Source organism: Leucoraja erinacea, unplaced genomic scaffold (assembly GCF_028641065.1).
Source record: "Leucoraja erinacea ecotype New England unplaced genomic scaffold, Leri_hhj_1 Leri_77S, whole genome shotgun sequence".
NCBI classification, from domain to species: Eukaryota; Metazoa; Chordata; class Chondrichthyes; order Rajiformes; family Rajidae; genus Leucoraja; species Leucoraja erinaceus.
The window spans coordinates 17,831-45,473 of NW_026576707.1; the positions used below are offsets into that span (position 1 = coordinate 17,831).

A 27,643-nucleotide genomic window follows, 5' to 3' on the forward strand; every position below is an offset into this window, starting at 1 on the left:
GGGCGGGGAGACGGGTGTGATCAAAGATGCAATAGCGTCATGACGTCATAGTTCAGGAGGCGGGAATGACACGACGGCAGTGGGCGGGGCTGGAGGGTGATTGGCAGGCGGGGGAATGACGTCCTGACGTCAGGTCGGGAGGCGAGATTAACGTCACCACGTCAGACACGGCGGGGACTGCGGAATTACTGTATGACGTCAGGCGAAATGACGTAATGTACTGGGCGGGGCCGGGCCCTGATTGACAGGTCTGGGGGCGGTGGCAATGACGTCAGCGGGTGGGCGGGAACGGCGTGTGATTGGCGGCCGGGGGAAGGCGGGGCCGGGACCGGATGTGAGGCTGCGGTTTCCGGGCAGGTCAGGTGACGCTGGGAAGAGGCCGCGGCCGCCGCGCGTCTCCGCCATGGGCTGTTGCTACAGCAGCGAGGCCGACGGCGGCGAGCAGGTACCGGGGGCACGGCACGGCACGACACGACACGGCACGGCACACCGGGCCGGGGGCCCCGCGGGGAGACAGGCCGGGGAGTGAAGGGAGGGGAGGGGCCGTGACTGTGGGTCGTGGTGGTCGTCGTCGTCGAGGCCTCAGGCCTTTACCCCCCCCCCCCCCCCCCCCCTCTCTGCCCCCCCCCCTGCCCCCCCCTCCCCCTCTGCCCCCTCTCTGCCCCCCCCCCCTCTCTGCCCCCCCCCTCTCTCCGCCCCCTCCCTCTCTGCCCCCCCTCTCTGCCCCCCCCCTCTCTGTCCCCCCCCCTCTCTGGCCCTCTCTGTCTCCACCCCCCTCTGTCCTCCTCCCTCTCTCGCCCCTCTCTGCCCCCCCCTCTCTGCCCCCCCCCCCCCCCTCTCTGCCCCCCCCTCTCTCTGCCCCCCCCCTCTCTGCCCCCCCCCTCTCTGCCCCCCCCCCTCTCTGCCCCCCCCCTCTCTCTCTCCCCCCCCTCTCTCTGCCCCCCCCCTCTCTCCTCCCCCCCCCTCTCTGCCCCCCCCCTCTGCCCCCCCCCCCTCTCCCCCCCCCTACTCTGCCCTGCCCCTCCCCCCCCTCTCTCTGCTCTGCCCCCCCTCTGCTCTGCCCCCCCCCTCTCTGCCCCCCCCCCTCTCTGGCCCCCCCCCCCTCTCTGCCCCCCCCCCCCTCTCTGCCCCCCCCCCTCTCTGCCCCCCCCCCCTCTCCCCCCTCCCCCCCCCCTCTCCCTGCCCCCCCCTCTCCCCCCCCCCCCTCTCTGCCCCCCCCCCTCCCCCCCCCCCCCCCCCCTGCCCCCCCCCCTCTCTGCCCCCCCCCTCTCTGCCCCCCCCCCTCTCTCTGCCCCCCCCCCCTCTCTGCTCTCCCCCCCCTCTCTCTTGCCCCCCTGTCTCCCCCCCCCCCTCTGCCGTCCCCCCCTCTTTCCCCTCTCTCTCCTTCCCCCCTCAAAGTCTCCTCAGAAATGTCTCAATGTTATAGGAAGGATCTGCAGGCTTACTCTGTATCCCCCTCTCCCCTGATTCAGTCTGAAGAAGGGTCTCGACTAGAAAAGTCACCCATTCTTTCTATCCAGTGCTGCCTGTCCCGCTGAGATACTCCAGCTTTTTGTGTACTATCTCCTGAATGTTAGGTTGTCTGCACAATTTCTCTTTATGTGGCCCTATTCTATTATATTATCTTGTTATTTTGAATATTTCACTGAATTATTGATTTTGTGTAAATGGTTGGAGACGAGAGACTGCTGAAGCTGAAATGTTCAGTAAAAACAGACTATTGGTGCGACTTTGGAGACACGCGGAACTGCAGATGCAGGGTTTACAGAAAAAAAGGCAAAGTGCTGGAGTAACTCAGTGGGCCAGGTGGCATCACTGGAGATATTTTGGGTCAAAAGAAGATTGTTGATCCGAAACATCACCTATCCATGTTCACCAGACGTACGGTTTGTTCCACTGAGTCCCTGAGAGAGAGGGGAGGGGAGGGAGGGGGGGGGGGGGGGGGGGAAGAGAGACTGCTTTATTGAAACATATGAGATTATTAAGGGTTTGGACACGCTAGAGGTAGGAAACATGTTCCCGACCTTGGGGGTGTCCAGAACCAGGGGCCACAGTTTAAGAATAAGGGGTAAGCCATTTAGAACGGAGATGAGGAAACACTTTTTCACACACACAGGTGTGAGTCTGTGGAATTCTCTGCCTCAGAGGGTGGTGGAGGCCGGTTCCCTGGATACTTTCAAGAGAGAGCTAGATAGAGCTCTTAAAGATAGCAGAGTCATGGGATATGGGGAGAAGGCAGGAACGGGTTACTGATTGGGGATGATCAGCCATGATAACATTGAAGGGCCGAATGGCCTACTCCTGCACGTATTGTCCATTGAGTTACCCCAGCACTTAAAGTAAGAGTCATACAGCATGGAAACAGGCCCTTCAGCCCAACTTGCCCATGCCAATTAAGATGTCCCTCTGTACCTTTCCTCTATGTACCTGTTCAAATGTTTTTAAAATGTTGTTATAGGTTCTGCCTTAACTACTTCCCCTGGTGGCTAGTTTCATATATCAACCATCCTCTGTGATGATGGCGGCAGATGCAATGGTGGTGTTTAACATAGGCACATGGATATGCAGAGAATAGATGGATATGGATTATGTGCAGCTAGATAGGTTTAAGAAAGAACTGCAGATGCTGGAAAAATCGAAGGTAGACAAAAATGTTGGGGAAACTGAATGGTGAGGCAGCATCTATGGAGCGAAGGAATAGGTGACGAATTCCTATTGAAGAATAGTTTTGGGTCGAGACCCTCTGAAGAAGGGTCTCAACCCGAAATGTCACCTGTTCCTTTGCTCCATAGATGCTGCCTCGCCCGCTGAGTTTCTCCAGCATTTTTGTCCACCTGCAGCTAGATAAGAATTGGTTTTGTCATCGCGTTCGGCACAGACTTGGGCCGAAGAGCCTCTTCCTGTGCTGTAGTGTTCTATGTTAATCTAAGCCCGTTGTCTTGCTGTAAATTGAGGTTAATCTTATCTCTAATCAGCTGCCCCTTGTACATATTTGCTGACAAAATGACTGGCCTTTGTTGGCTAACATTAATCATCTTGTATCTGAGCTTTTAAAGAAAAAGCTGTGCATGTCGTTGGTGAGGCCGCACTTTATCCATTTATGTTTACACTGTGGACGGCTTGATTGTATTCATGTGCAAGTTAGAACTGCAGATGCTGGTTTGAATCGAAGGGAGACACAAATTGCTGGAATAACTGGGACAGGCAGCATCTCTGGAGAGGAGGATGGGCGAGACCCTTCTTCAGACTGATGTCAGGAGAGGGGGCGGGGCAGAGAGAGAATGTAGGCGGAGACAGTGAGACTAGTGGGAGAACTGGGAAGTGGATGGAGAGAGACAGCAAGGGCTGTCTGAGGTTTCATGGTTTCTTTTGATTGGATAAGTCGCAAACAAAAACGTCTCAGTACAGCGACAATAATGACCTGAATTAAACTAAAACAAAACTTGGAGTACTATACGCGGACCTGATCACCCAGCTATAGGAGCGAAGGGATAGGTGACATCTCGACCCGAAACGTCTCCTATTCCTTCGCTCCATAGATGCTGCCTCACCCACTGAGTTTCTCCAGCATTTTTGTCTACCTTCAATTTTTCCAGCATCTGCAGTTCCTTCGTAAACACCCACCAATGGGATGTTTCTCTCTCAAGGGGCAGAAAAGTATTAAAAGCTTGAAAGTGCATATCACCAGGTTCAGACCAAGGTAGACACAAAATGCTAGAGTTACTGAGCGGGGCAGGCAACAGTTCTGGAGAGAAGGAATGGGTGATGTTTAGGCTCGAGACCCATCCCCCTCCCCCCCAGAAAGAAAGTGTCTTCATCATCCCCCCGAACTCCTCCTTTCTGATACAAACGGCCTGTCCTCAGCAGAGGTCTCGCCTTCGTTCCCCTCTGCCCCGACCTCAACGAGTTCCGGGTCCACCACAACGCAGAGCTCGTCTTCCGTTGCCTCCACGCCTTTTTCTATGGGAAGGAGTCCTCGCTACCCAGTGATGACCCCTTCTCCAACGGACCCCCTCGTCTTGGACTCCCCCTGATGGCCCTCTACTCTCTTTAGACCTTTTTATTTACAACTGCAGGTTGAACATCAACCGTCTCAACTTTTCCACTCCCCTTACTTACTCTAACCTCACCCCCCCCCCCCCGGAAAAAAATGTCCTAACCAGATTCAGACTACTAAACCATCCTCCCATAAACCAAGGATAAGTGCCAATCTTCCAGCCCACTTCATTGTGGCCTTTGCATTATTTGCACTTTCCCTGTAGCTGTAACTATGTACTGTGGGTTTTCATAGTCATCCAGTCTACACCGTTCAATCATGGCTGATCTAACCCCATTCTCCTGCCTTCTCCCCATCACCCCTGATACGTAATCCCATCATGCCCTAATCTCTTCTCTTCTGCACTGCCTGATGTACTCATGTACAGAAGATAGGCACAACATGCTGGAGTAACGCAGCAGGTCAGGCAGCATCTCTGGAGAAGAAGGATAGGTGACATTTCAGGCATTTGTCTGAGGAAGGGTCCCCACCCGAAACGTCATCCATCATTTTTGTCCAGAGATGCTGTCTGACCCACTGAGTTACTCCAACACCTTGTGTCTTATCTCCAGTATGCCAGCATCTGCAGTTCCTTTCTACGTGTACTCATATACTGCATGTACAGATTTGGCTGGATAGCACGCAAAAGTCCTCTATTCTATGGAGCTTAGGACTCTATTCCATGGAGCGCAGGAGGATGAGGGGAGATCTTAGAGAGGTGTATAAAATCATGAGAGGAATAGATCGGGTAGATGCACAGAGTCTTTTACCTAGAGTAGGGGAATCGAGGACCAGTGGACATAGGTTTAAGGTGAAGGGTAAAAGATTTAATAGGAACCTGAGGGGTAACTTTTTCACACAAAGTGTGGTGGGTGTATGGAACAAGCTGCCAGAGGAGATAGTTGAGGCAGGGACCATCCCAACCTATATGAAACAGTTGGACAGGTACATGGATAGGACAGGTTTGGAGGGTTTTGGACCAAACACAGGCAGGTGGGACGAGTGTAGCTGGGACATCGTTGGCTGGTGTGGGTGAGTTGGGCCGAAGGGCCTGTTTCCACACTGTATCATTCTATGACTCTGTGACTGTCTGTTCCTGTCACAATAATAGAAACATAGAAAATAGGTGCAGGAGGAGGCCATTCGGCCCTTCGTGCCAGCACCGCCATTCATTGTGATCATGGCTGATCGTCCCCAATCAATAACCCGTGCCTGCCTTCTCCTCATATCCCATGACTCCACTAGCCCCTAGAGCTTTATCTAACTCTCTCTTAAATCCATCCAGTGACTTGGCCTCCACTGCCCTCTGTGGCAGGGAATTCCACAAATTCACAACTCTCTGAGTGAAAACATATTTTCTCACCTCAGTCTTAAATGGCTTCCCCTTTATTCTAAGTGTGGCCCCTGATACTGGACTCGCCCAACATTGGGAACATTTTTCCTGCGTCTAGCTTGTCCAGTCCTTTAATAATTTTATATGTTTCTATAAGATCCCCCCCCCCTCATCCTTCTAAACTCCAGTGAATACAAGACTAGTCTTTTCAATCTTTCCTCATATGACAGTCCCGCCATCCCAGGGATCAATCTCGTGAACCTACGCTGCACTGCCTCAATCGCAAGGATGTCCTTCCTCAAATTAGGAGACCAAAACTGTGCACAATACTCCAGATGTGGTCTCACCAGAGCCCTATACAACTGCAGAAGAACCTCTTTACTCCTATACTGAAATCCTCTTGTTATGAAGGCCAACATTCCATTAGCTTTCTTCACTGCCTGCTGTACCTGCACGCCAACTTTCAGTGACCGGTGTACAAGGACGCCCAGGGCACACTGCACCTCCCCCTTACCTAACCTAACCCCATTGAGATAATAATCTGCCCCCTTATTTTTGCCACCAAAGTGGATAACCTCACATTTATCTATATTATATACTGCATCTGCCCACTCACTCAACCTGTCCAGGTCACCCTGCAACCTCCTAGCATCCTCTTCACAGTTCACACTGCCACCCAGCTTTGTGTCATCCGCAAACTTGCTGGTGTTGCTCCTAATTCCCTCTTCCAAATCATTAATCACTGCCTTTTGACATGCGCTTTGAGAAGTCGGTATGACTAGACTTCCTTTTTCTGTGAAATTATCTTCGTCCTGTGTGAGTGACCACATAGTCTCCAGTCTCCGTCTATAACCTCTCGGTCCTCTGATCATTTCAGTACATTTCTTTAATGACCCTTCGGCTCACCGAAGGTAGACAAAAATGCTGGAGAAACTCAGCGTGTGAGGCAGCATCTGTGGAGTGAAGGAATAGGTGACGATTCGGGTCGAGACCCTTCAGACTGATTTGGGGGGGGTGGGTGGAGGGAGAAAGGAAGAGGCGGAGACAGTGGGCTGTGGGGGAGCTGGGAAGGGGAGGGGAAGGAGGTAGAAAGCAAGGACTACCTGAAATTGGAGAAGTCAATGTTCATACCGCTGGGGTGTAAACTACCCAAGCGAAATATGAGGTGCTGCTCCTCCAATCTGCGGTGGGACTCACTCTGGCCATGGAGGAGGCCCAGGACAGAAAGGTCGGATTCGGAATGGGAGGGGGAGTTGAAGTGCTGAGCCACCGGGAGATCAGGTTGGTTAATGCGAACTGAGCGGAGGTGTTGGGCGAAGCGATCACCAAGCCTGCGCTTGGTCTCACCGATGTAGAGCAGTTGACACCTAGAGCAGCGATAGATGAGGTTGGAGGAGGTGCAGGTGAACCACTGCCGCACCTGGAAAGACTGCTTGGGTCCTTGGATGGAGTCGAGGGGGGAGGTAAAGTGGCAAGTGTAGCATTTCCTGCGGTTGCAAGGGAAAGTGCCCGGGGAGGGGGTGGTTTGGGTGGGAAGGGCCAAAATGATCTCTCTCGCTTTTGCTCACCAAACACTGCCCAGCGATCACCCTGTATACTAGCACCACCCTACACATTAGGGACTATTTACTATTTTATCCAAGCCAATTAACCTACAATCCTGCAGTTCTTTGGATTTTCGAAGATAACCGGAATAAAACCACAGGGATATTGTGCAAACTCCGTACAGACAGCAACTAAAGTTAGGCTGGAACCCGGGTCTCCTGCGCTGTGAGGCAGCAACTCTACTGCTGTGCTGGTCCCAAATGCTTCATCTTGCAAAGAGTGTGATGTCCCTTTCTGCCCCACATACTGCAGATGGAGATTTGTAACAGTTTTCTGTTTAATTTTGGCTTTCCTAAACGCACGGCTGTGATAATTGTTGTTGTTGCATAGCTGTCTCTACAGTCGAGAGTGTTTGATTGTCACATGTACCTGCACCAGAACAGTATGCCTTATGCTGCAGCATAATGGGTCCATAGCCACGATAACACACATATATAATAGTCAATAATATGCAATAATCAACACTGATAACCATATGAAACATTCTTTATCATTGTCTCCTCTCTCTTGACTCTTAGTCTGAAGAAGGGTCTAGACCCGAAACGTCACCCATTCCTTCTGTCCAGAGATGCTGCCTGTCCCGCTGACTTACTCCAGCATTTTGTCTATAGACAATATGTGCAGGAGTAGGCCCTTCGAGCCAGCACCGCCATTCAACGCTTCGAGCCAGCACCGCCATTCAACGTGATCATGGCTGATCATCCTCAATCAGTACCCCGTTCCTGGCTTCTCCCCATATCCCCTGACTCCGCTATCTTTAAGAGTCTATCTAGCTCTCTCTTGAAAACATCCAGAGAACCGGCCTCCACCGCCCTCTGAGGCAGAGAATTCCACAGACACACCACTCTGTGAGAAAAAGTATTTCCTCGTCTCCGTTCTAAATGGCTTGCTCCTTATTCTTAAACTGTGGCCCCTGGTTCCGGACTCCCCCAACATCGGGAACATGTTTCCTGCCTCTAGCGTGTCCAAACCTTTAACAATCTTATATGTTTCAATGAGATCACCTCTCATCCTTCTAAAACTCCAGAGTGTACAATCCCAGCTGCTCCATTCTCTCAGCATATGACAGTCCCGCCATCCCGGGAATTAACCATGTAAACCTACGCTGCACTCCCTCAATAGCAAGAATGTTCTTCCTCAAATTAGCTGGTCTATCTTCGATTTAAACCAGCATCTGCCGTTCCTTTCTTCATTAATAACGATAATACTGGGTAAAGTGTAATAACGATAATAATGATGCAAAACCCAAGTCAATAGTGCGACCAAAAGCAGTCTATGGAAGATCACAGTTGCTGAGGGTGTTGCGCAGTGTTCAACAGCCTAATGGTTGCTGGGAAAAGGCTGTTCTTCATACGTGATAGGAGCAGAATTATTTGGACCATCAAGTCTACTCTGCCATTCAATCATGGCTAATCTATCTCTCCCTCCTAACCCTGTTCTCCTGCTTCTTTCCCATAACCCCTGACACCCGGACTAGAGTCATAGAGAGATACAGTGTGGAAACAGGCCCAACTTGCCCGCACCGACCAACATATAGTGGAGTCGGGGGATATGGGGAGAAGGCAGGAACGAGTTACTGATTGGGATGATCAGCCAGGATCGCATTGAATGGCGATGCTGGCTCGAAGGGCCTCCTGCACCTATTGTCTATTGTCTATAATGTTCAAGCTAATGTCCCACATGCCTGCTCTTGGTTCATATCCCTCCATGTACCTGTCTAACTGTCTCTCAAACGATGGGATAGTCCCAGTCTTGAACCTTGGTTTTTTTATGCACACTAAACACATTTCTTTATTATGGTGCGTACAGGGTACTATGTTTAGTCAAGAGTGTTTTCTCTTAGATAGAACATTGGAATTCTTACTTGCAGCAGCACAACAGAATATGTAAACATAGTACATTGTAAACAATGCAATAAACGTGAGAGAGAAAGAGTTCTGATTGTGTGTGTGCGTGTGTGTGTGTGTGTGATTGTGTGTGTGTGTGTGTGTGTGTATACGTACACACACACATACCTGAAACGTCGCCCATTCCTGAGAGCAAAACCCTCTTGGCTCTTCGAGTTCCTGGTTTTCAGGCTCCTGTACCACTTTCCCTTCCCGATTGTAGCAGTGAGATGCAAACGTGGCCAGGGTGAAGTGGGTCTCTCATTCGTCTTGCGTACAGCGTGCACGTCCTAAAGTTGTAGGACAACTTGTCGAAACAGGGCGGACCACGTGAAGGTTGCAATCTCCCATCCCATGATATGCCGAATTAGTTCCACTGTTTTTCTATATTCCTGCTCCCAGTTTAGCCCTGTACCTGTTGGCATACATCACTTCACTCCTGTGTCAAGTTACGCCTGCCTCTTGCACCTGCCTGCCTGTTTGCTCCTGAAGTCTATTTACGTCTCCACACTTCGCGGCTCATGCCGGCTGCAAATATCTAAAGTACTTGGCCGGGGAACTACCCTGCGTTCCGTAAGAAAGCACTGCCGACCGAGATCCCTCCTGAATTTGAAACCTCTTTGTTCCGGGCTCCCTCCACTCCCCCCCACCTCCAAACCCAATCCCGCAGGAATACTTCCCTTCACAGGTTGTTAGTTAATTGCCGGGAATTCAAGAGTCATGTGAGTTTTATTGTCATGTGTCCCAGATATTTCCTCATTGTGTTAAGGTTCACTTCTTAAAGACAGACAACACACAATGGGTTAGGTAAACCAACTCAAGCTTTACTGATTGTTTTAAGAAAGAACTGCAGATGCTGGAAAAATCAAAGGTAGACAAAAATGCTGGAGAAACTCAGCGGGTGAGGCAGCATCTATGGAGCGATGGAATAGGTGACGTTTCGGGTCGAGACCCTTCTTCAGACTGATGTAGGGGTGGGGGGGGGGTTGCGGGAAGCCTCCCCCCACACCCCTACATCAAGTGGACACCGCCATTCAATCATGGCTGAGCTATCTTTCCCTTTCGACCCCATTCTCCTACCGTCTCCCCATAACCCCTGACACCCATGGACACAGGCCCTTCGGCCCAACTCGTCCATGCTGACCAAAGTGCCTATCCATGCTAGTCCTTTTTGCCCACATTTGGGCCATATCCCTCGAAACATTTGTTCTCCATAAATCATTTTATATTCATGAATGTTCACGTTCATAAATCATAGGAATAGAATTAGGCCATTCAGTCCATCAATTCCCTCCACCATTCAAACATGACTGATCTATCTCTCCATCCTAACCCCATTCTCCTGCCTTCTCCCCATAACCCCTGACACCCGTACTGATCAAGAATCTGTCAATCTCCGCTTTCTAAATGCCCAATGACTTGATCAGCCGTGATTGAATGGCGGAGTAGACTGGATGGGCCTAATTCTACTCTCGCTTATGACCGTATGACTTGACCTCCACCAACGTCTGTGGCAATGAATTCCACGGGTTCACCAATATCTCTAAACCGTTGTAATTGTATCTACTCCCTGTGCTGATTGTACCAATACACATAGCACCGGGCGGCAAGGTAGGAAGACCTGGGTTAGATCCTGACCACGGGTGCTGTCTGTACGGAGTTTGCATGTTATATGACAATAGATGCAGGAGTAGGCCATTCCTGTGGTGTGGTCTCACTAGGGCCCTGTTACAACTACACAAGGACCTCTTTGCTCCTATATTCGATTCTTCGTGTTATAAAGGCCAACATGCCATTCGCTTTCTTCACTGCCTGCTGTGCCTGCATGCTTATTTTTCATACACTGAAGTACAAGGACCCCCAGATCCCGTTGTACTTCCCTTTTCCCAACTTGACGCCATTTAGATAGTAATCTGCCTTCCTGTTTTTGCAACGGAAGTGGATAACCTCACATTTATCCACATTAAACTTCATCTGCCATGCATCTGCCCACTCCCCCAACCTGTCCAAGTCACCCTGCATTCTCATAGCATCCTCCTCACAGTTCACACTGCCACCCAGCTTTGTGTCATCTGCAAATTTGCTAATGTCACTTTGAATCCCTACATCCAAATCATTGATGTATATTGTAAATAGCTGCAGTCCCAGCACCGAGCCTTGCGGTACCCCACTAGTCACTGCCTGCCATTCTGAAAGGGAGCTCCAGCAGCGGCGGGACAGCGCTGAAACATCGCGGGGCTGGCGATGCCTTACCAGGGGTCGCCGCCTGGAGCCCGGAGTGCTGGACCTGCTGCACCGACATCCTGGAGCTGCGGTTTGCGGAGCTCCCAACGCGGGCGGCGCTGATGGACAGCGCGGGGTCCTGCGACTCTGCCCGGCTCGGCCTGTGGACTCAGGAGCTGCAGACTCCGGCAGCGGGAGGCAGCTGATCAGGAGGTCCGGGCCGCTGAGGAGGAGGCTGTTCACCGTCGGGGATCGGCGTCGGCGTTCACCAGCCCGGCATGAGGGCCTGAACATCGGGCCACCCGGGGCGGCGACTGCGGGTGCTCGGAAGGCCCCGACCACGGATGAACACGGAGGGGGGGCTGGCTGGACTATGGTGCCTTCCTCACCTTGGTGCCATTTATGTTATGTTGTGTCGTGGACTTTCTGTGTTTGTGCTTTTTTTAAAAATTCAATTTCAATTTTATTTTTAATATGTTTTATTTATTTATTTATTATTTATTTTTTGTGTGATTTTTTTTTAATGGTACTGCCTGTAAGGGAAATTCATTTTGTTGTCTCAAATTGAGACAATGACAATAAATTTGAATACAATACAATACAATACAAAGGGACCCGTTAATCCCTACTCTTTGTTTCCTGTCTGCCAACCACTTCTCTATCCATGCCAGCACTCTACCCCCAATACCATGTGCACTCATTTTGCCCACTAATCTCCTATGTTCTCTCTGTGACTGCGTGGGTTTTCTCCGGGTGCTCCGGTTTGCTCCCACGCTCCAAAGACGTGCAGGTCTGTATTTTAATTGGTTTTGGTAAGTTGCGGTAAATTGTCTAGTGTGTAGGATAGTGTACGGGGTGATCACTAAGTCAGTGGGCCGAAGGGCCTGTTTCTGCACTGTGTAGATGTGGCAGCCACGTGGTGTGTGTGTGGAGAATGCCTGGGGTGTGTGTAACGCTGTGATGCCAAGAGTCATGTCTCTCCCCTCTCCCCTCCAGGACCGCGAGGAAGGGAAGCCGCTGCTAATCCCAGTCAACAACCCGCCCAGTAAATCGTCAGGGGGGGCCGACCACAACTACTCCAGTATTCCATCCTCCCGGTTTCCCGATGAACAAGCTCTGCTCAACACTATCCTCACCAAGACAGCGCAGTGAGTAACGGCTGTGGGGTGAAGGGGTCATGGGGTGGGGGTGGGGGTGAAGGGGCTCCTATCGGGGTAACAAAATAAACTGTTGAGCTGTTTTGAGGAATTACATTCTTGCTATTGAGGGAGTGCAGCGTAAGTTTACAAGGTTAATTCCCGGGATGGCGGGACTGTCATATGCTGAGAGAATGGAGCGGCTGGGCTTGTACACTCTGGAGTTTAGAAGGATGAGAGGGATCCTTATTGAAACATATAAGATTGTTAAAGGTTTGGACACGCTAGAGGCAGGAAACATGTTCCCGATGTTGGGGAAGTCCAGAACCAGGGGCCACAGTTTAAGAATAAGGGGTAAGCCATTTAGAACGGAGACGAGGAAACACTTTTTCTCACAGAGAGTTGTGAGTCTGTGGAATTCTCTGCCTCAGAGCGCGGTGGAGGCAGGTTCTCTGGATGCTTTCAAGAGAGAGCTAGATAGGGCTCTTAAAAATACTGGAGTCGGGGGATATGGGGAGAAGGCAGGAACGGGGTACTGATTGGGGATGATCAGCCATGATCATATTGAATGGCGGTGCTGGCTCGAAGGGCCGAATGGCCTACTCCTGCACCTATTGTCTATTGTTTCTCTTAACCTACTGTTGATCTTACGCAAGCTGATCTCCCGGTGGCTCAGCACTTCAACTCCCCCTCCCGTTCCCACTCTGACCTGGGCCTCCTCCATTGTCAGAGTGAAGCCCAGTGCAAATTGGAGGAGCAGCACCTCATATTGCACTTGGGCAGCTTCCACCCCAACTTCAGATAGCTCTTGCTTTCCCTCTCTCTCCATCCCCTTCCCAGTTCTCCCACCAGTCTTACTGTCTCTGCCTACATTCTATCTGTCCCACCCCCTACCCTGACATCAGTCTGAAGAAGGGTCTCAACCTGAAACGTTGCCCATTCCTTCTCCCCAGAGATGCTGCCTGTCCCGCTGAGCTACTGGAATTTGGAATAGAGGAAGGCAAAGGCTGTGGGGAGGGTTAGTGATGCATGGATTGAGGAGTCGGAGTGGTCGGTTGCATTGGACTGAGCCGTGTACCATCTTTCCCCTGGTCCATGGTGCAGACACCACTACTCTTTTGTACGTTCTCCCTGTGACCACGTGGGTTTCCACCGGGCGCTCTGGTTTCCTCCCACGCTCCAAAGACGTGCGGATTTGTTAGTTAATTATAAATCGCCCCATGTGTGTCGGGGCTTAGTGAGAAAGTGGGATATCTCCCTGGATTGTCACCTTGTCGTGGTGGAGAAGCTCGTGTGGACCTGAGATCCTGAGAGCGATGCTGTCTAGTGCTACGCTCCTGATAGGGCCACCCATGGCGGTAAGGTCGAGGGGGAGGTCTCTGACAAAGAGCCAATCCAACCAAGACCTCAACGGTGGAACAGGCGGAGGACGATGGCTGACCTTAGTGGAGCGTCACAACGGCTGGGAAGGCGGATGAAGGCTGCGGCTGAAAAGGGTCTCCGGTCGTCTTGGACTCCATGACACTGGATCCTGACCCAGATCTGTCAAGGACCATGGGGTGGCTGTCTATGCACCAGTCTCCCTACGTTAAACAAAGTCATGCACAGGCGTCCTCCATATAGGGAATAGCACCCTGGAGACACCCTGGGGACCCTTATCTAAACGGTGGCCGATTGGGAAAGGGGGCGATGCAGCGAGACCTGGGTGTCATGGTACACCAGTCATTGAAGGTAGGCATGCAGGTGCAGCAGGCAGTAAAGAAAGCGAATGGCATGTTGGCTTTCATAGCAAGAGGATTTGAGTATAGGAGCAGGGAGGTTCTACTGCAGTTGTATAGGGTCTTGGTGAGACCACACCTGGAGTATTGCGTGCAGTTTTTTGGTCTCCAAATCTGAGGAAGGACATTATTGCCATAGAGGGAGTGCAGAGAAGGTTCACCAGACTGATTCCTGGGATGTCAGGACTGTCTTATGAAGAAAGACTGGATAGACTTGGTTTATACTCTCTAGAGTTTAGGAGATTGAGAGGGGATCTTATAGAAACTTACAAAATTCTTAAGGGGTTGGACAGGCTAGATGCAGGAAGATTGTTTCCGATGTTGGGGAAGTCCAGGACAAGGGGTCACAGCTTAAGGATAAGGGGGAAATCCTTTAAAACCGAGATGAGGAGAACTTTTTTCACACAGAGAGTGGTGAATCTCTGGAACTCTCTGCCACAGAGGGTAGTTGAGGCCAGTTCATTGGCTATATTTAAGAGGGAGTTAGATGTGGCCCTTGTGGCCAAGGGGATCAGAGGGTATGGAGAAAAGGCAGGTACGGGATACTGAGTTGGATGATCAGCCATGATCATATTAAATGGCGGTGCAGGCTCGAAGGGCCGAATGGCCTACTCCTGCACCTAATTTCTATGTTTCTATGTTTCTATGACACCCATGGTCAGCCACGACCGAAGGGGGCATAAGAAGATAAGGGATAACATAGAACTAGTGTGATTGTTGTAGACTCAGTGGGCTGTTTCCATGCTGTCTCTGTAAACTAAATACCATGATGAAAGGAGATTGGATCAACTCTAGAAGGAGGATGAGGGAAGACCTGTTAGAAGTATTTCAAATTATGAGAGGCCGAAGTAGGGCGGACAGTGAGAACCTTGTTCGCCAGGGTGGAGATGCCAAAGACCACAGGACATAGTTTTAAGGTTTAGTTTGGAGATACAGCATGGAAATCGGCCCTATCTCCCGCTGAGTCCACACCGACCATCACTAGTGGGTGAACGGGTCGGCATGAATTCAGCGGGCCGAAGGGCCTGTCTCCGTGCTGTAACTTGCTGGGGTGCCTCACACAAACCAACCTCCCTTCCATTGACTCCATCTACACCTCACGCTGCCTCGGCAAGGCCAGCAGCATCATCGAGGACCAGTCGCAGCCCCCGGTCACTCCCTCTTCTCTCTCTGGATGCTTTCAAGAGAGAGCTAGATAGGGTGCTTAAAGATTGCGGAGTCAGGGGATATGGGGAGAAGGCAGGAATGGGGAACTGAGTGGGGATGATCAGCCATGATCACATTGAATGGCAGCGCTGGCTCGAAGGGCCGAATGGCCTACTCCTGCACCTATTGTCTATTGTCTCTCCCTTCGGGCAAGATCCTTGATCGGGTTTTATCATGCACTAAACGTTATTCCCTTTATCCTGTATTTGTACACTGTGGACGGCTCGATTGTAATCATGTATTGTCTTTCCGCTGACTGGTTAGCACGCAACAAAAGCTTTTCACTGTACCTCGGTACACGTGACGCTAGACTAAACTGAACGTTGCACCTTCCCTCCCCAGTAACATCATTGACGTGTCGGCCGCAGACTCGCAGGGCATGGAGCAGCACGAGTACATGGACCGGGCGCGGCAGTACAGGTGAGGCTAGTGCTGGACCGATGGGCAGAGTGGCCTCCAATACGAGCTTAACATCGTCTGTCCGTCATCATTGGGGCCCCCCCCGGGGTCTCTGGTCTTTGGGGGACGAGCAGACACCGTCTCAGCGGGCTCTCCCTCCCCCCTCCTTTCCAGGCCCATGTCTGCCCGCTACTATGGGGGGGGAGGGGGATAAGGAGATAAACTGTTGAGCAGTTTCTCAATGCTAGTGCTGGGCCGATGGGCAGAGTGGCCTCCAGCGCAGTAATGTGAGCTTGACACCATCTGTTTGCCTCTCTCTGGGGCGGCGAGACCAATTTTTGGGCCTATTTCAATCAATAATCAATCAATAGTTCAATAGGGCTTTATTGATCACGGTGACATTATTTTTGCATATATTACACGTGGAGGCCGCCATGTTTTGGCGCCGTTATTCAAAGTCCGGTCGGCCCGCGCGCTCGGTGTACTGGAGCAGTTCCCGCGGATCGACGACCCGTTCCTCTCCTCGCTGGGCCATCTCTGTGACTCGGGGGCGCCTCCTGCAGCCAACCTCGAAGCCTGCAGCTGGAGGCGTTACCCCGGTTCACTCTCCCACCGACCCCAGCTCCCTCCCGGTACTGCCACTGACCGACAGGTACAGCAGGCAGTGAAGAAAGCCAATGGCATGTTGGCCTTCATAACAAGAGGAATCAAATATAGGAGCAAAGAGGTCCTTCTGCAGTTGCACAGGGCCCTAGTGAGACCACACCTGGAGTATTGTGTGCAGTTTTGGTCCCTTAATTTGAGGAAGGACATTCTTGATATTGAGGGAGTGCAGCGTAGGTTTGCAAGGTTAATTCCTGGGTTTGGTGGGACTGTCATATGCTGAGAGAATGGAGCAGCTGGGCTTGTATACACTGGAATTTAGAAGGATGAGAGGGGATCTTATTGAAACATATAAGATTGTTAAGGGCTTGGACACGCTAGAGGCAGGAAACATGTTCCCAATGTCGGGGGAGTCCAGAGCCAGGGGCCACAGTTTAAGAATAAGGGGTAAGCCATTTAGAACGGATATGAGGAAACACTTTTTCTCACAGAGTGGTGAGTCTGTGGAATTCTCTGCCTCAGAGGGCGGTGGAGGCCGGTTCTCTGGATGCTTTCAGGATAGAGCTAGATAGGGCTCTTAAAGATAGCGGAGTCTGGGGATATGGGGAGAAGGCAGGAACGGGGTACTGATTGGGGATGATCAGCCATGATCACATTGAATGGCTGGCTCGAAGGGCCAAATGGCCTAATTCTGCACCTATTGTCTAATTCACTGTTGTAGTACAGGACTGATGGGCTGAATGGCCTTGTGTGCTGAGCCGGGTCTCACCCTGTACTTTGCTTTGCCAGTACGAGGCTAGCGATGATCAGCGGATCGGCCCAGGGTAAGCGAGCGAGCACCCTGCCTACGTTAACCAACCAGCCCCACCAGGTGTTGGCCAGTGAACCTGTGCCCTACTCGGACATCCAGCAGGTAAGTGGCATTGCTGCAGCCAGCTGGCACCAGAGGTCTTGGGGCGGGCACTGGGTGAGGTGGGCCTGCTGCCCAAACGTGGGCAAACGTTAAAACCATGTTCTCCACAGATGCTGCCTGATCCGCTGAGTTACTCGATCACTCTGTGAAACGTCACCTATCCATGTTCTCCACAGATGCTTCCTGACCCGCTGAGTTACTCCAGCACTCTGTGAAACGTCACCTATCCATGTTCTCCACAGATGCTGCCTGACCCACTGAGTTACTCCAGCACTCTGTGAAACGTCACCTATCCATGTTCTCCACAGATACTGCCTGACCCGCTGAGTTACTCCAGCACTCTGTGAAACGTCACCTATCCATGTTCTCCACAGATGCTGCCTGACCCGCTGAGTTACTCCAGCACTCTGTGAAACGTCACCTATCCATGTTCTCCACAGATGCTGCCTGACCCGCTGAGTTACTCCAGCACTCTGTGAAACGTCACCTATCCATGTTTCTCCACAGATGCTGCCTGACCCGCTGAGTTACTCCAGCACTCTGTGAAACGTCACCTATCCATGTTCTCCACAGATGCTGCAAGGTCCACGGTGTGCATGGCTAATGTTGTTCTGTAATTGAAGCTCTCAGCCATTTGGGCTTCTGGGTGTGAGCGGTGTGTTGATCCCTCTCTCACTCTCACTCTCTCTCTCTCTATCCCTCTATCCAGGTGTCTAAACTCGCTGCCTACGCATCAAGTGCACTTTCTCAGATCAAGGTGGATGCCAAGGAGGATCTGGTGGTCCAGTTTGCCATCCCCTGACCTCCCGTCATGGAGCAACCCACTCTGTGAAGACTCTAACACTGGGACTAACTCTCCACAGACCATCTGCCCCGACATCTCACCCACAAACCACCCCCTATATATTTTTTTTTTAAGTTAAGCTTGTTTGAATTTTTCCATATTTCCATCGTTTTTTATTTTTTGTTTCTTCCCCCCCCCCGTGTGGTTTTTGACACCGTGGCAGACTTTACGAAACACTTCGCCCGCTTTGTAATCAGCGCCGCTGCTTCGATGCTCTGCCGTTGTTCCGTGACGAAGGACGTGTCCGCTCCTCCAGCAGCCGTCCGTCTCGGACAGAATTCATCGGCTTTCTCTGCCCTGACGTTTCGTGTTGAACCTTGCCTGCTGCTGGTCTGTTTTTTGTTTTTTTTTTTGCATTTTGTATCCTAACAACAACGGCGTTTCTGAGGATTCGTGAAACGCCAGATTTCTGCTGAGCGATGATTGTTTTTTTTTTCCTCTCTCACCCCTTGTCTCTCTGGGGGGGGGTCTGGACTCATGAGGCGTGTTGGCTGGTGTGAGATGCTGCATTACCGCCCCCTTGCCTGTTGTGTGTGTTTGTGAGTGTGTTTGTTTGTTGTGTTTGTTTGTGTGTGTGTGTGAGTGTGTGTGTTTGTTTGTGTGTGTGTGTGTGTGGGTGTTTGGGTTGACTGAGTGTGATGGTTTGTGTGCCTGTACGTGTGTGTGTGCGTGCATAAGCCTGCGTGTCCGTAGATTCGCCCGGCCCAGCGTCGGGCTAAGCTGAGCTGGATTGTAAGTCTTGCCTAGGCCTTGGGGGATGCGTGTTTGTGAACGGAGCGGTGAGGAGGTGGGATTGAGTTGGCGATTGAGGTCCGAATTCCTCGCACCAGACGGTAGCAAGGAGGCCTCGACTCGTGGCAAGGCCTGAATGTCCCGCGGTGGGATTCCACACTGGTATCACTGTTGGTGTTCACCCTCCCTGCCACACACCCTCACCCCCCACCCCCCCGCTCCTCCTCCCAGGGAATGTTGGAGGTCAGAGTGCAACCAGAGGCTGAACTCTGACCTTTTTTTAAGTTAATAAATCACTGGTTCGACCAGTCAGTCGCTGGTTCCGACCACAGATGAACCGACGTACAGAGCTGGCCGTTAGTTAGCTCCAGCATTTCCACGTTCATGTGACCAGTAACATGAGCCAAGCCTCCGCACCCAAAGAGCGCTGATTGTAGCTCAGTCTCTTGTTTAAAAAATATCAGTCTGAGGTTTGCTTTAAACAAGCCTGCATTACACAGTTGACTGTCCCTCGAACTTCCCTCTCCTCCCAACAAGTAGTATTAGTTTTGATGTCAATCATTTAATGTTTAATTTAGTTTAGCCGAGCACAGGCTCACTGGTGTCTGCCTGAGACATTGATCTGATTTTTGTTAATTCACTGCGCCTCTCCTGTACAGAGTAATTTCACCCCAAACGGGGGGGGGTGGAAGAGATGATTACCCTGATTCTTATCTCACTCATATAATTATGTGGCTCGTTTACCCCCACCCCCTTCCCCCCACCTCCTCACTGCTCCCTTCACAGCTGATCACTCTTAGCAAATGTTTAATTGATCGTACACTTGTGTTCCCCTCCCCCAATCTCCACAGCCCACCTTGCAAACTAGATGTGAGTGCACAGTCGACACAGTTTGAGAGGCTACATGACTTGTACTTATGCTGTTCTTTCACAATCAGTGGTGTTAAACATTTAGCGGAGGAATGATGGGGTGTGGGGGGGGGGGAGAGAGAGAGGCGTCTCCAGGTCGATGTGAGGTCGTCGCCACTCGGCAAGGGTGACCACAGGAAAAATAGCTGCAGGTGGAGGCCATTCGGCCCTTCGAGCAATCACCCTGCTGTGTGCAAAGGCCGTCTCCAGCGTGTTTCACGACTCTACACAAGCCTCCACACAGATGCTTCACGGCGACTTCAGTATCACTTCCCCCAAGGTGGGTGGGGGAGAGGGGGGGGACAATGGGGTGAGGTCTGCCGGTTTGTGCACAGAGCTGTCTCTCCCCCAACCCCAGCCAGAGAATAGGCGCGCAGAGACCGCCTGCTTTAACCAGCTCACCCTCCGCGTTCTTGCCCCTCTCCCTTGCTCGCTCCAGCTCAGCGGAAGAGATTCGTCACGTCTCTTTTTTGCTTCACCCTAGCTCCCTCCCCTCCCGCGGTATTTTAATTTAACCCGTGTGTCTGTGTGTGTGTGTGGGCAATGTCAGTGTGAGACGCAGCAGCTCGTGGCTTCAGAAGCATTGTCCTTTCAATCAATTTCATAGTGGTGTGATTGTGATTTTTTTTTTAACTGAATAAAATCAGATTTCACTGTGATTTTGATCCGACCACCCTCCCCGGCACACACTTCTTGCATCTTTCCCCGGTTACCTAGTGTGTCTGCGTCTCTACCTGTCTGCCTCTCTGTCTCTCTGTCTCTCTGTCTCTCTGTCTGTCTCTCTGTGTCTCTGTGTCTCTGTGTCTCTGTGTCTCTGTGTCTCTGTGTCTCTGTCTCTCTCTGTGTCTCTCTGTCTCTCTGTCTCTGTGTCTCTGTCTCTCTCTCTGTCTCTCTGTCTCTCTCTCTCTCTGTCTCTCTCTCTCTCTCTCTCTCTCTCCCTCTGTCTCTCTCTCTCTCTCTCTCTCTCTCTCTGCCTCTCTCTCTCTCTCTCGGCCTCTCTCTCTCTCTCTCTCTCTCTCTCTCTCTCTCTCTCTCTCTCTCTCTCTCTCTCTCTCTCTGCCTCTCTCTCTCTCTCTCTCTCTCTCTCTGCCTCTCTCTCTCTATCTCTGCCTCTCTCTCTCTATCTCTCTCTCTCTCTCTCTCTCTCTCTCTCTCTCTCTCTCTCCCTCTTTCCTCTCTCTCTCTCTCTCTCTCTCTCTCTCTCTCTCTCTCTCTCTCTCTCTCTCTCTCTCTCTCTCTCTCTCTCTCTCTCTCTCTCTCTGCCTCTCTCTCTCTCTCTCTCTCTCTCTCTCTCTCTCTGCCTCTCTCTCTCCCTCTGCCTCTCTCTCTCTCTCTCTCTCTCTCTCTCTCTGCCTCTCTCTCTCTCTCTCTCTCTCTCTCTCTCTCTCTCTCTCTCTCCCTCTCTCTCTCTCTCTCCCTCTCTCTGTCTCTCTCTGCCCCTCTCTCTCTCTCTCTCTCTCTCTCTCTCTCCCTCTGCCTCTCTCTCTCTCCCTCTGCCTCTCTCTCCCTCTGCCTCTCTCTCTCTCTCTCTCTCTCTGTCTCTCTCTGTCTCTCTCTCTCTGTCTCTCCCTCTCTCTCTCTCTCTCTCTTCTCTCTCTCTCTCTCTGCCTCTCTCTCTCTCTCTCTCTCTCTCTCTCTCTCTCTCTGCCTCTCTCCCTCTCTCTCTCTCTCTCCCTCTCTCTCTCTCTCTCCCTCTCTCTCTCTCTCTCTCTCTGCCTCTCTCTCTCCCTCTCTCTCTCTCTCTCTCCCTCTGCCTCTGCCTCCCCCTCTCTCTCTCTCTCTCTCTCTCTCTCTCTCTCTCTCTCTGCCTCTCTCTCTCTGCCTCTCTCTCCCTCTCTGCCTCTCTCCCTCTCTCTCTCTCTCTCTCCCTCTCTCTCTCCCTCTGCCTCTCTCTCTCCCCCTCTCTCTCTCTCCCTCTGCCTCTCTCTCTCCCTCTGCCTCTCTCTCTCCCTCTCTCTCTCCCTCTGCCTCTCTCTCCCTCTGCCTCTTTCCCTCTGCCTGCTCTCTCTTCCATTCTCCACCTCTCTCTCCCTTCCTCTTCTTGCATTCCGAGGCAATATTTTGGCCTGAGTTCTGTCTCCAGTGTTTGCCCCAAGGATGTAAGTGCCCAGTTGTGACGAGCTCCCGTGTGGAAAGAAGCCTGCTGCTGTGCAGAGACAGACACGCAAAATGCCGGAGTAACTCAGCGGGTCAGGCAGCACCTCCGGAGAGACGTTTCGTGTCGAGACCAAAAAACATCAGCCATTCCTTCTCTTTGGATCCGCTGCCTGACCCGCTGAGTTCCTCCAGCACTTTGTGTCGGTCTCCGGTGTAAACCAGCACCTGCAGTTCCTTCCTACTGTTTGGAGAACTTGTCCTTCGTATGCGGATGGTCCTGGCTGGATGTAACGTAACCAAAATCCTTCATGGTGGGGGCACTTCAACACGACAGCAGTGTTCCATGGGTGTTATGAACAATTTGGATCCATCAGTAACAGAGGTGAAGGTTGTTGGTGGTGTTATTGGTGGGGCTTAGCTAATGTATAGTGTCTAATTCATGCTTGCAGCAGTGGCTACACTTGGGGTGGTGAAACTGGCTGTGAAATGGTTCTGGTGGGGGGCGGGGGGGGTTTCTGAAGTCTGAGCTAATCAAGTCTTTCTTCTGCTGCGTCTGTGAGTTTGCAAGATCCCCTCGGAGGTGAGGTGAGGGGGGGGGGATCCTCCAGGGCAGTTGCTGGCTGAAGGGGGGGTTCGCATGTCAGGTATTTCACAGTGACCACCACGTCAGGCCGGGCACCGAGCTGTCCCCTCAGCGATGTGGCTGGGGGGTGTGTGGGGTAGGCCAGCCAATGTTTCCCACATTCATTTAGTTTTTAAACTGGTGCAGTTTGCAATCATCAATTGAGCAGGATGGTGGTGGTGGCCGAATTCCAACCCTGTCTGGATTAAAAGAAAAACTTTGAAAACGACACCTGGTTTTTGTCTGCCTGTTCAATGCTCACGTGTGGCGAGGCGTACAGCACTGAAACCGACTGGCGAAGGGCCTCCACCCGAAACCTCTCTCTCCCACCCCCACTCCAGAGATGCTTCAAGGTCTGGGTTTTGGAGGAGGTACAAGTGAAAAGAGTGTCGGTGTCCTTGGACGGTGGGGGAAGGGGGAGGTATGGGGACAGGTGTTGCATCTCCTGCTGTTGCTAGGGAAGGAACCTGGGTGTGCAGAAGGGTCTCGACCTGAAATGTCACCCATTCCTTCGCCCCATAGATGCTGCCTGACCCGCTGAGTCTGCCTTCTGTGTAAGCCAGCACCTTCACTTCCTTCCTACACACCGAAACACATCACATAGGAAAAACAATATAAGATTGTTAAGGGCTTGGACACGCTAGAGGCAGGAAACATGTTCCCGATGTTGGGGGAGTCTAGAACCAGGGGCCACAGTTTAAGAATAAGGGGTAAGCCATTTAGAACGGAGACGAGGATACACTTTTTCTCACAGAGAGTTGTGAGTCTGGAATTCTCTGCCTCAGAGGGCGGTGGAGGCTGGATGCTTTCAAGAGAGAGCTGGATAGGGCTCTTAAAGATAGCGGAGTCAGGGGATATGGGGAGAAGGCAGGAACGGGGTACTGAGTGGGGATGATCAGCCATGATCACATTGAATGGCGGTGCTGGCTCGAAGGGCCAATTGTCCTACTCCTGCACCTATTGTCTATTGAAATGGGCCCTTGAGCCCAACACATCCATGCTGACCAAGATGTCCCATCTGCACTAGTTCCACCTGCCTGTGTTTGGCTGGTATCCCTTCCTTTCCTATCCATGTACCTGTTTTTACATGTTGTGGTATCTTTTACATGTTATGGTGTCGGGTTAATTCCCGGGATGGCGGGATTGACATGAGGGAATAATTCGTCGACTGGGCTTGTATTCACTGGAATTTAGAATGATGAGAGGGGATCTTGTAGAAACATAAAATTCTTAAGGGATTGGACAGGCTGGATGCAGGAAAAATGTTCCCGATGTTGGGGGAGTCCAGAACCAGGGGGCCACTGTTTAAGAATAAGGGGTCGGTCATTTAGATGAGGAAAACCTTTTCACCCAGAGAGTTGTGAATCTGTAGAATTCTCTGCCACAGAAGGCAGTGGAGGCCAATTCACTGGATGTTTTCAAGAGAGAGTTAGATTTAGCTCTTGGGGCTAACGGAATCAAGGGATATGGGGAGAAAGCAGGAACGGGGTACTGATTGTGGATGATTATATTGAATGGCAGTGCTGGCTCGAAGGGCCGAATGGCCTACTCGTACTCCTGCACCTGTTTATGTTTCTACTGCCTCAATTACCTCACCAGGCAGCTCGTTCCATACACCCACCTCCCTCTGTATGCAGGACTGTGTGGATGATGGGGTCCCATTACAAAAAAGCCTTAATTAAAATGTGATATTCTCACCGTTTAACTTGTTTCCGATTATCCTGGCCGTGGGTTAACAAGAATCGACAGTTTTTCATTGTCATGTGTAGCAAAATGTGGAACAATCAAATCCTTAGCTGCAGCAGTCTGTGAACAGTATTCATAGATCTCATTGAATGGCGGTGCTGGCTCGAAGGGCCGAATGGCCTACTCCTGCACCTATTGTCTATAAGGTAGACAAAGCTGGAGAAACTCAGCGGGTGAGGCAGCATCTATGGAGCAAAGGAATGGGTGACGTTTCGGGTCAGTGCTTGCAATAGAACACTTTGAAATCTTTGTTGCTGGGCATTCAGGTCACCTGATGCTGGCTAAATTGGGAACTCTGGCAATTGACATGTGATTTTCTCAGCTCTGGTTTTGTGGAGCAGAGAAGATGTAACAGCTCAGTTCCCCATTTTATCTTTGCAGCGTTGGGGTGGGGGAGGGACGACTAATTGTAACTGTTGCGACTTACTGGGATAGTTCTTGTGCTGAACCAGGGGTCACAGTTTAAGAATAAGGGGTAAGCCATTTAGAACGGAGATGAGGAAAATCGTTTTCACCCAGAGAATTGTGAGTGTGGAATTCTCTGCTTCAGTGGGTGGCGGAGGCCAGTTCTCTGGATGTATTTAAGCGCGAGTTAGAGCTCTTAAAGATAGTGGAGTCAATGGATGTGGGGAGAAGGCAGGTACGGGATATCGATTGTGGATGATCAGCCATGATCGCATTGAATGGCGATGCTGGCTCGAAGGGCCGAATGGCCGACTCCTGCACCTATTGTCTATTGAGAGTCAGGGGGAAGGGAAAGGAGAGATAGAGAACGGAATGAAAGGTATGCAAAATAGTAACAATGATAGAGGAAGCAGGTCTTCTTCCTGCGAATGAAACATAAACCAAAGGAATAGTTAGATCTCAAGCCGGTGTTGAGCAGCCAGGTTGTCGTCAATGTCTGCCAGGCCCTGACACAGCTCCATTTGGTGGGTGGTAGAGCGGGCACCCAGAGATGACATGGTTGGCTGTCTGTTGTTCTGCTCCACATTCACACGCTGGCATTGAAACGCCCAACTCCAGTACCAAGTCTGTTGAGCTTCCCCCATGCTCCTCTGGGGAGCTCAGACCCTGGACCCCCAGCTTTTATCTGGTGAAGAGATGTGGCTGTGTAATGGAGATGAGGTTGCCTTCCACTCCTGTGACCAGGTCATTGTTAGCTATGTACTAGCTTCTTTCGCCCGTGTAGCTGACTGTTGGCTTCCGTCGTCAATAGACAATAGGTGCAGGAGGAGGCCATTCGGCCCTTCGAGCACAGTTCGCATTACCCGACCTGAACTCCCGGTGGCTCAGCACTTCAACTCCCCCTCCCATTCCGTATCTGACATTTCTGTACTGGGCTTCCTCCATGGCCCAACGTCACCTATTCCTTCACTCCATAGACAATAGGTGCAGGAGTAGGCCATTCGGCCCTTCAAGCCAGCACTGCCATTCAATGTGATCATGGCTGATCATCCCCAATCAGTACCCCGTTCCTGCCTTCTCCCCATATCCCCTGACTACGCTATCTATAAGAGCCCTATCTAGCTCTCTCTTGAAAGCATCCAGAGAACCGGCCTCCACCGCCCTCTGAGGCAGAGAATTCCACAGACTCACAACTCTCTGTGAGAAAAAGTGTTTCCTCGTCTCCGTTCTAAATGGCTTACCCCTTATTCTTAAACTGTGGCCCCTGGTTCTGGACTCCCCCAACATCGGGAACATGTTTCCTGCCTCTGATGTGTCCAAGCCCTTAACAATCTTATATGTTTCAATGAGATCTCCTCTCATCCTTCTAAACTCCAGAGTGTACAAGCCCAGCTGCTCCATTCTCTCAGTCTGAAGAAGGGTCTCGACCCAAGACGTCACCTATTCTTTTTCTCCAGAGATGCTGCCTGACCCGCGCGCGGAGTTACTCCAGTTTTTTGTCTCTCTTCAATGATCTGTTCAGCTGGGTGTATTACACAACCAGCAGCATCAAGCAGATGAGTGGGCCATAGAAACGTTTGCAGTTGGTCAGAGACAGGAAGCTGGAGGGCAATTGCCCAAGACCTGAAAGTGCAGCAGTGGGTGTGGGCGACTGCACTGGAGTGACACATCTTCAGCAAAAGCCAGCCACTCAGTCCATTCGATTCAATAGCCTCCTGTCTAGATATGAGCCCTTCGGCCCCATATGGAGTAAGCCATTTAGAATGGAGACGAGGAAACACTTTTTCTCACAGAGAGTGATGAGTCTGAGGAATTCTCTGCCTCAGAGGGCGGTGGAGGCCGGTTCTCTGGATGCTTTCAAGGGAGAGCTGGATAGGGCTCTTAAAGATAGCGGAGTCAGGGGATATGGGGAGAAGGCAGGAACGGGGTACTGATTGGGGATGATCAGCAATGATCACATTGAATGGCGGTGCTGGCTCGAAGGGCCGAATGGCCTACTCCTGCACCTATTGTCTATTGAAACGTCACCCGTGCCTTCTCTTCAGAGATGCTGCCTGTCCCGCTGAGTTATTTCAGCATTTTGTGTCAACCTGCAAACCTGTATGTCTTTGACATGTGGTGGGAAACCGGAGCACCCGGAGAAAACCCACGCAGTCACAGGGAGAAAGTATAAACTCTGTACGGGCAGCACCTGTAGTCATGATTGAACCCGGGTCTCTAGTGCTGTGAAGCGGCAACTCTCCTGCTGCACCACTGTGCTGCCCAATAGTGTGCCCACAATGACCAAATCCATTCAGGCCCTTCGGCCCACCAGATCCGCACCGACCAGCAGAATAGTAAGGGCCTCGACCTGAACACCATCCTACTCCCACTAGGGACAATTTTTACATTTACTAAGACAATTGTCCTACAAACCTGTATGTCTTTGGAGTGTGGGAGGAAACCAGAGCACCTGGAGAAAACCCACGCAGTTCACGGGGAGAACGTACAAACTCCGAAGAAAGCAAATGGCATGTTGGCCTTTATAACCAGAGGAATTGAATATAGGAGCAAAGAGGTCCTTCTGCAGTTTTACAGAACCCTAGTGAGACCACACCTGGAGTATTGTGTGCAGTTTTGGTCCCCTAATTTGAGGAAGGACATTCTTGCTACTGAGGGAGTGCAGCGTAGGTTTACAAGGTTAATTCCCGGGATGGCGGGACTGCCATATGCTGAGAGAATGGAGCGGCTGGGCTTGTACACTCTGGAGTTTAGAAGGATGAGAGGGAATCTTATTGAGACATATAAGATTGTTAAGGGTTTGGACACGTTAGAGGCAAGAAACATGTTCCCGATGTTTGGGGAGTCCAGAACCAGGGGCCACAGTTTAAGAATAAGGGGTAAGCCATTTAGAACGGAGACGAGGAAACACTTTTTCTCACAGAGAGTTGTGAGTCTGTGGAATTCTCTGCCTCAGAGGGCGGTGGAGGCCGGTTCTCTTGATACTTTCAAGAGAGAGCTAGATAGGGCTCTTAAAGATAGCGGAGTCAGGGGATATGGGGAGAAGGAAGGAACGGGGTACTGATTGGGGATGATCACCTTGAATGTCGGTGCTGGCTCGAAGGACCGAATGGCCTACTCCTGCACCTAGTGTCTATTCTCATATAGACAGATATAATAGACAGAGGGAG

The 27,643-nt window shown here is 51.3% G+C and overlaps 1 protein-coding gene across 1 annotated transcript; it reads left to right on the forward strand.

Annotated features, from left to right (window-relative positions):
• The first annotated feature begins 330 nt into the window (after positions 1-330).
• On the forward strand, positions 331-18,514 carry lamtor1 (late endosomal/lysosomal adaptor, MAPK and MTOR activator 1). The gene is made up of 5 exons (XM_055631476.1): positions 331-445; positions 12,080-12,231; positions 15,546-15,623; positions 16,995-17,118; positions 17,828-18,514. Exons 1-5 carry the CDS (start codon positions 404-406, stop codon positions 17,918-17,920), a joined length of 489 nt encoding a protein of 162 aa, XP_055487451.1. The 5' UTR covers positions 331-403; the 3' UTR covers positions 17,921-18,514.
• The last annotated feature ends 9,129 nt before the right edge of the window (positions 18,515-27,643 follow it).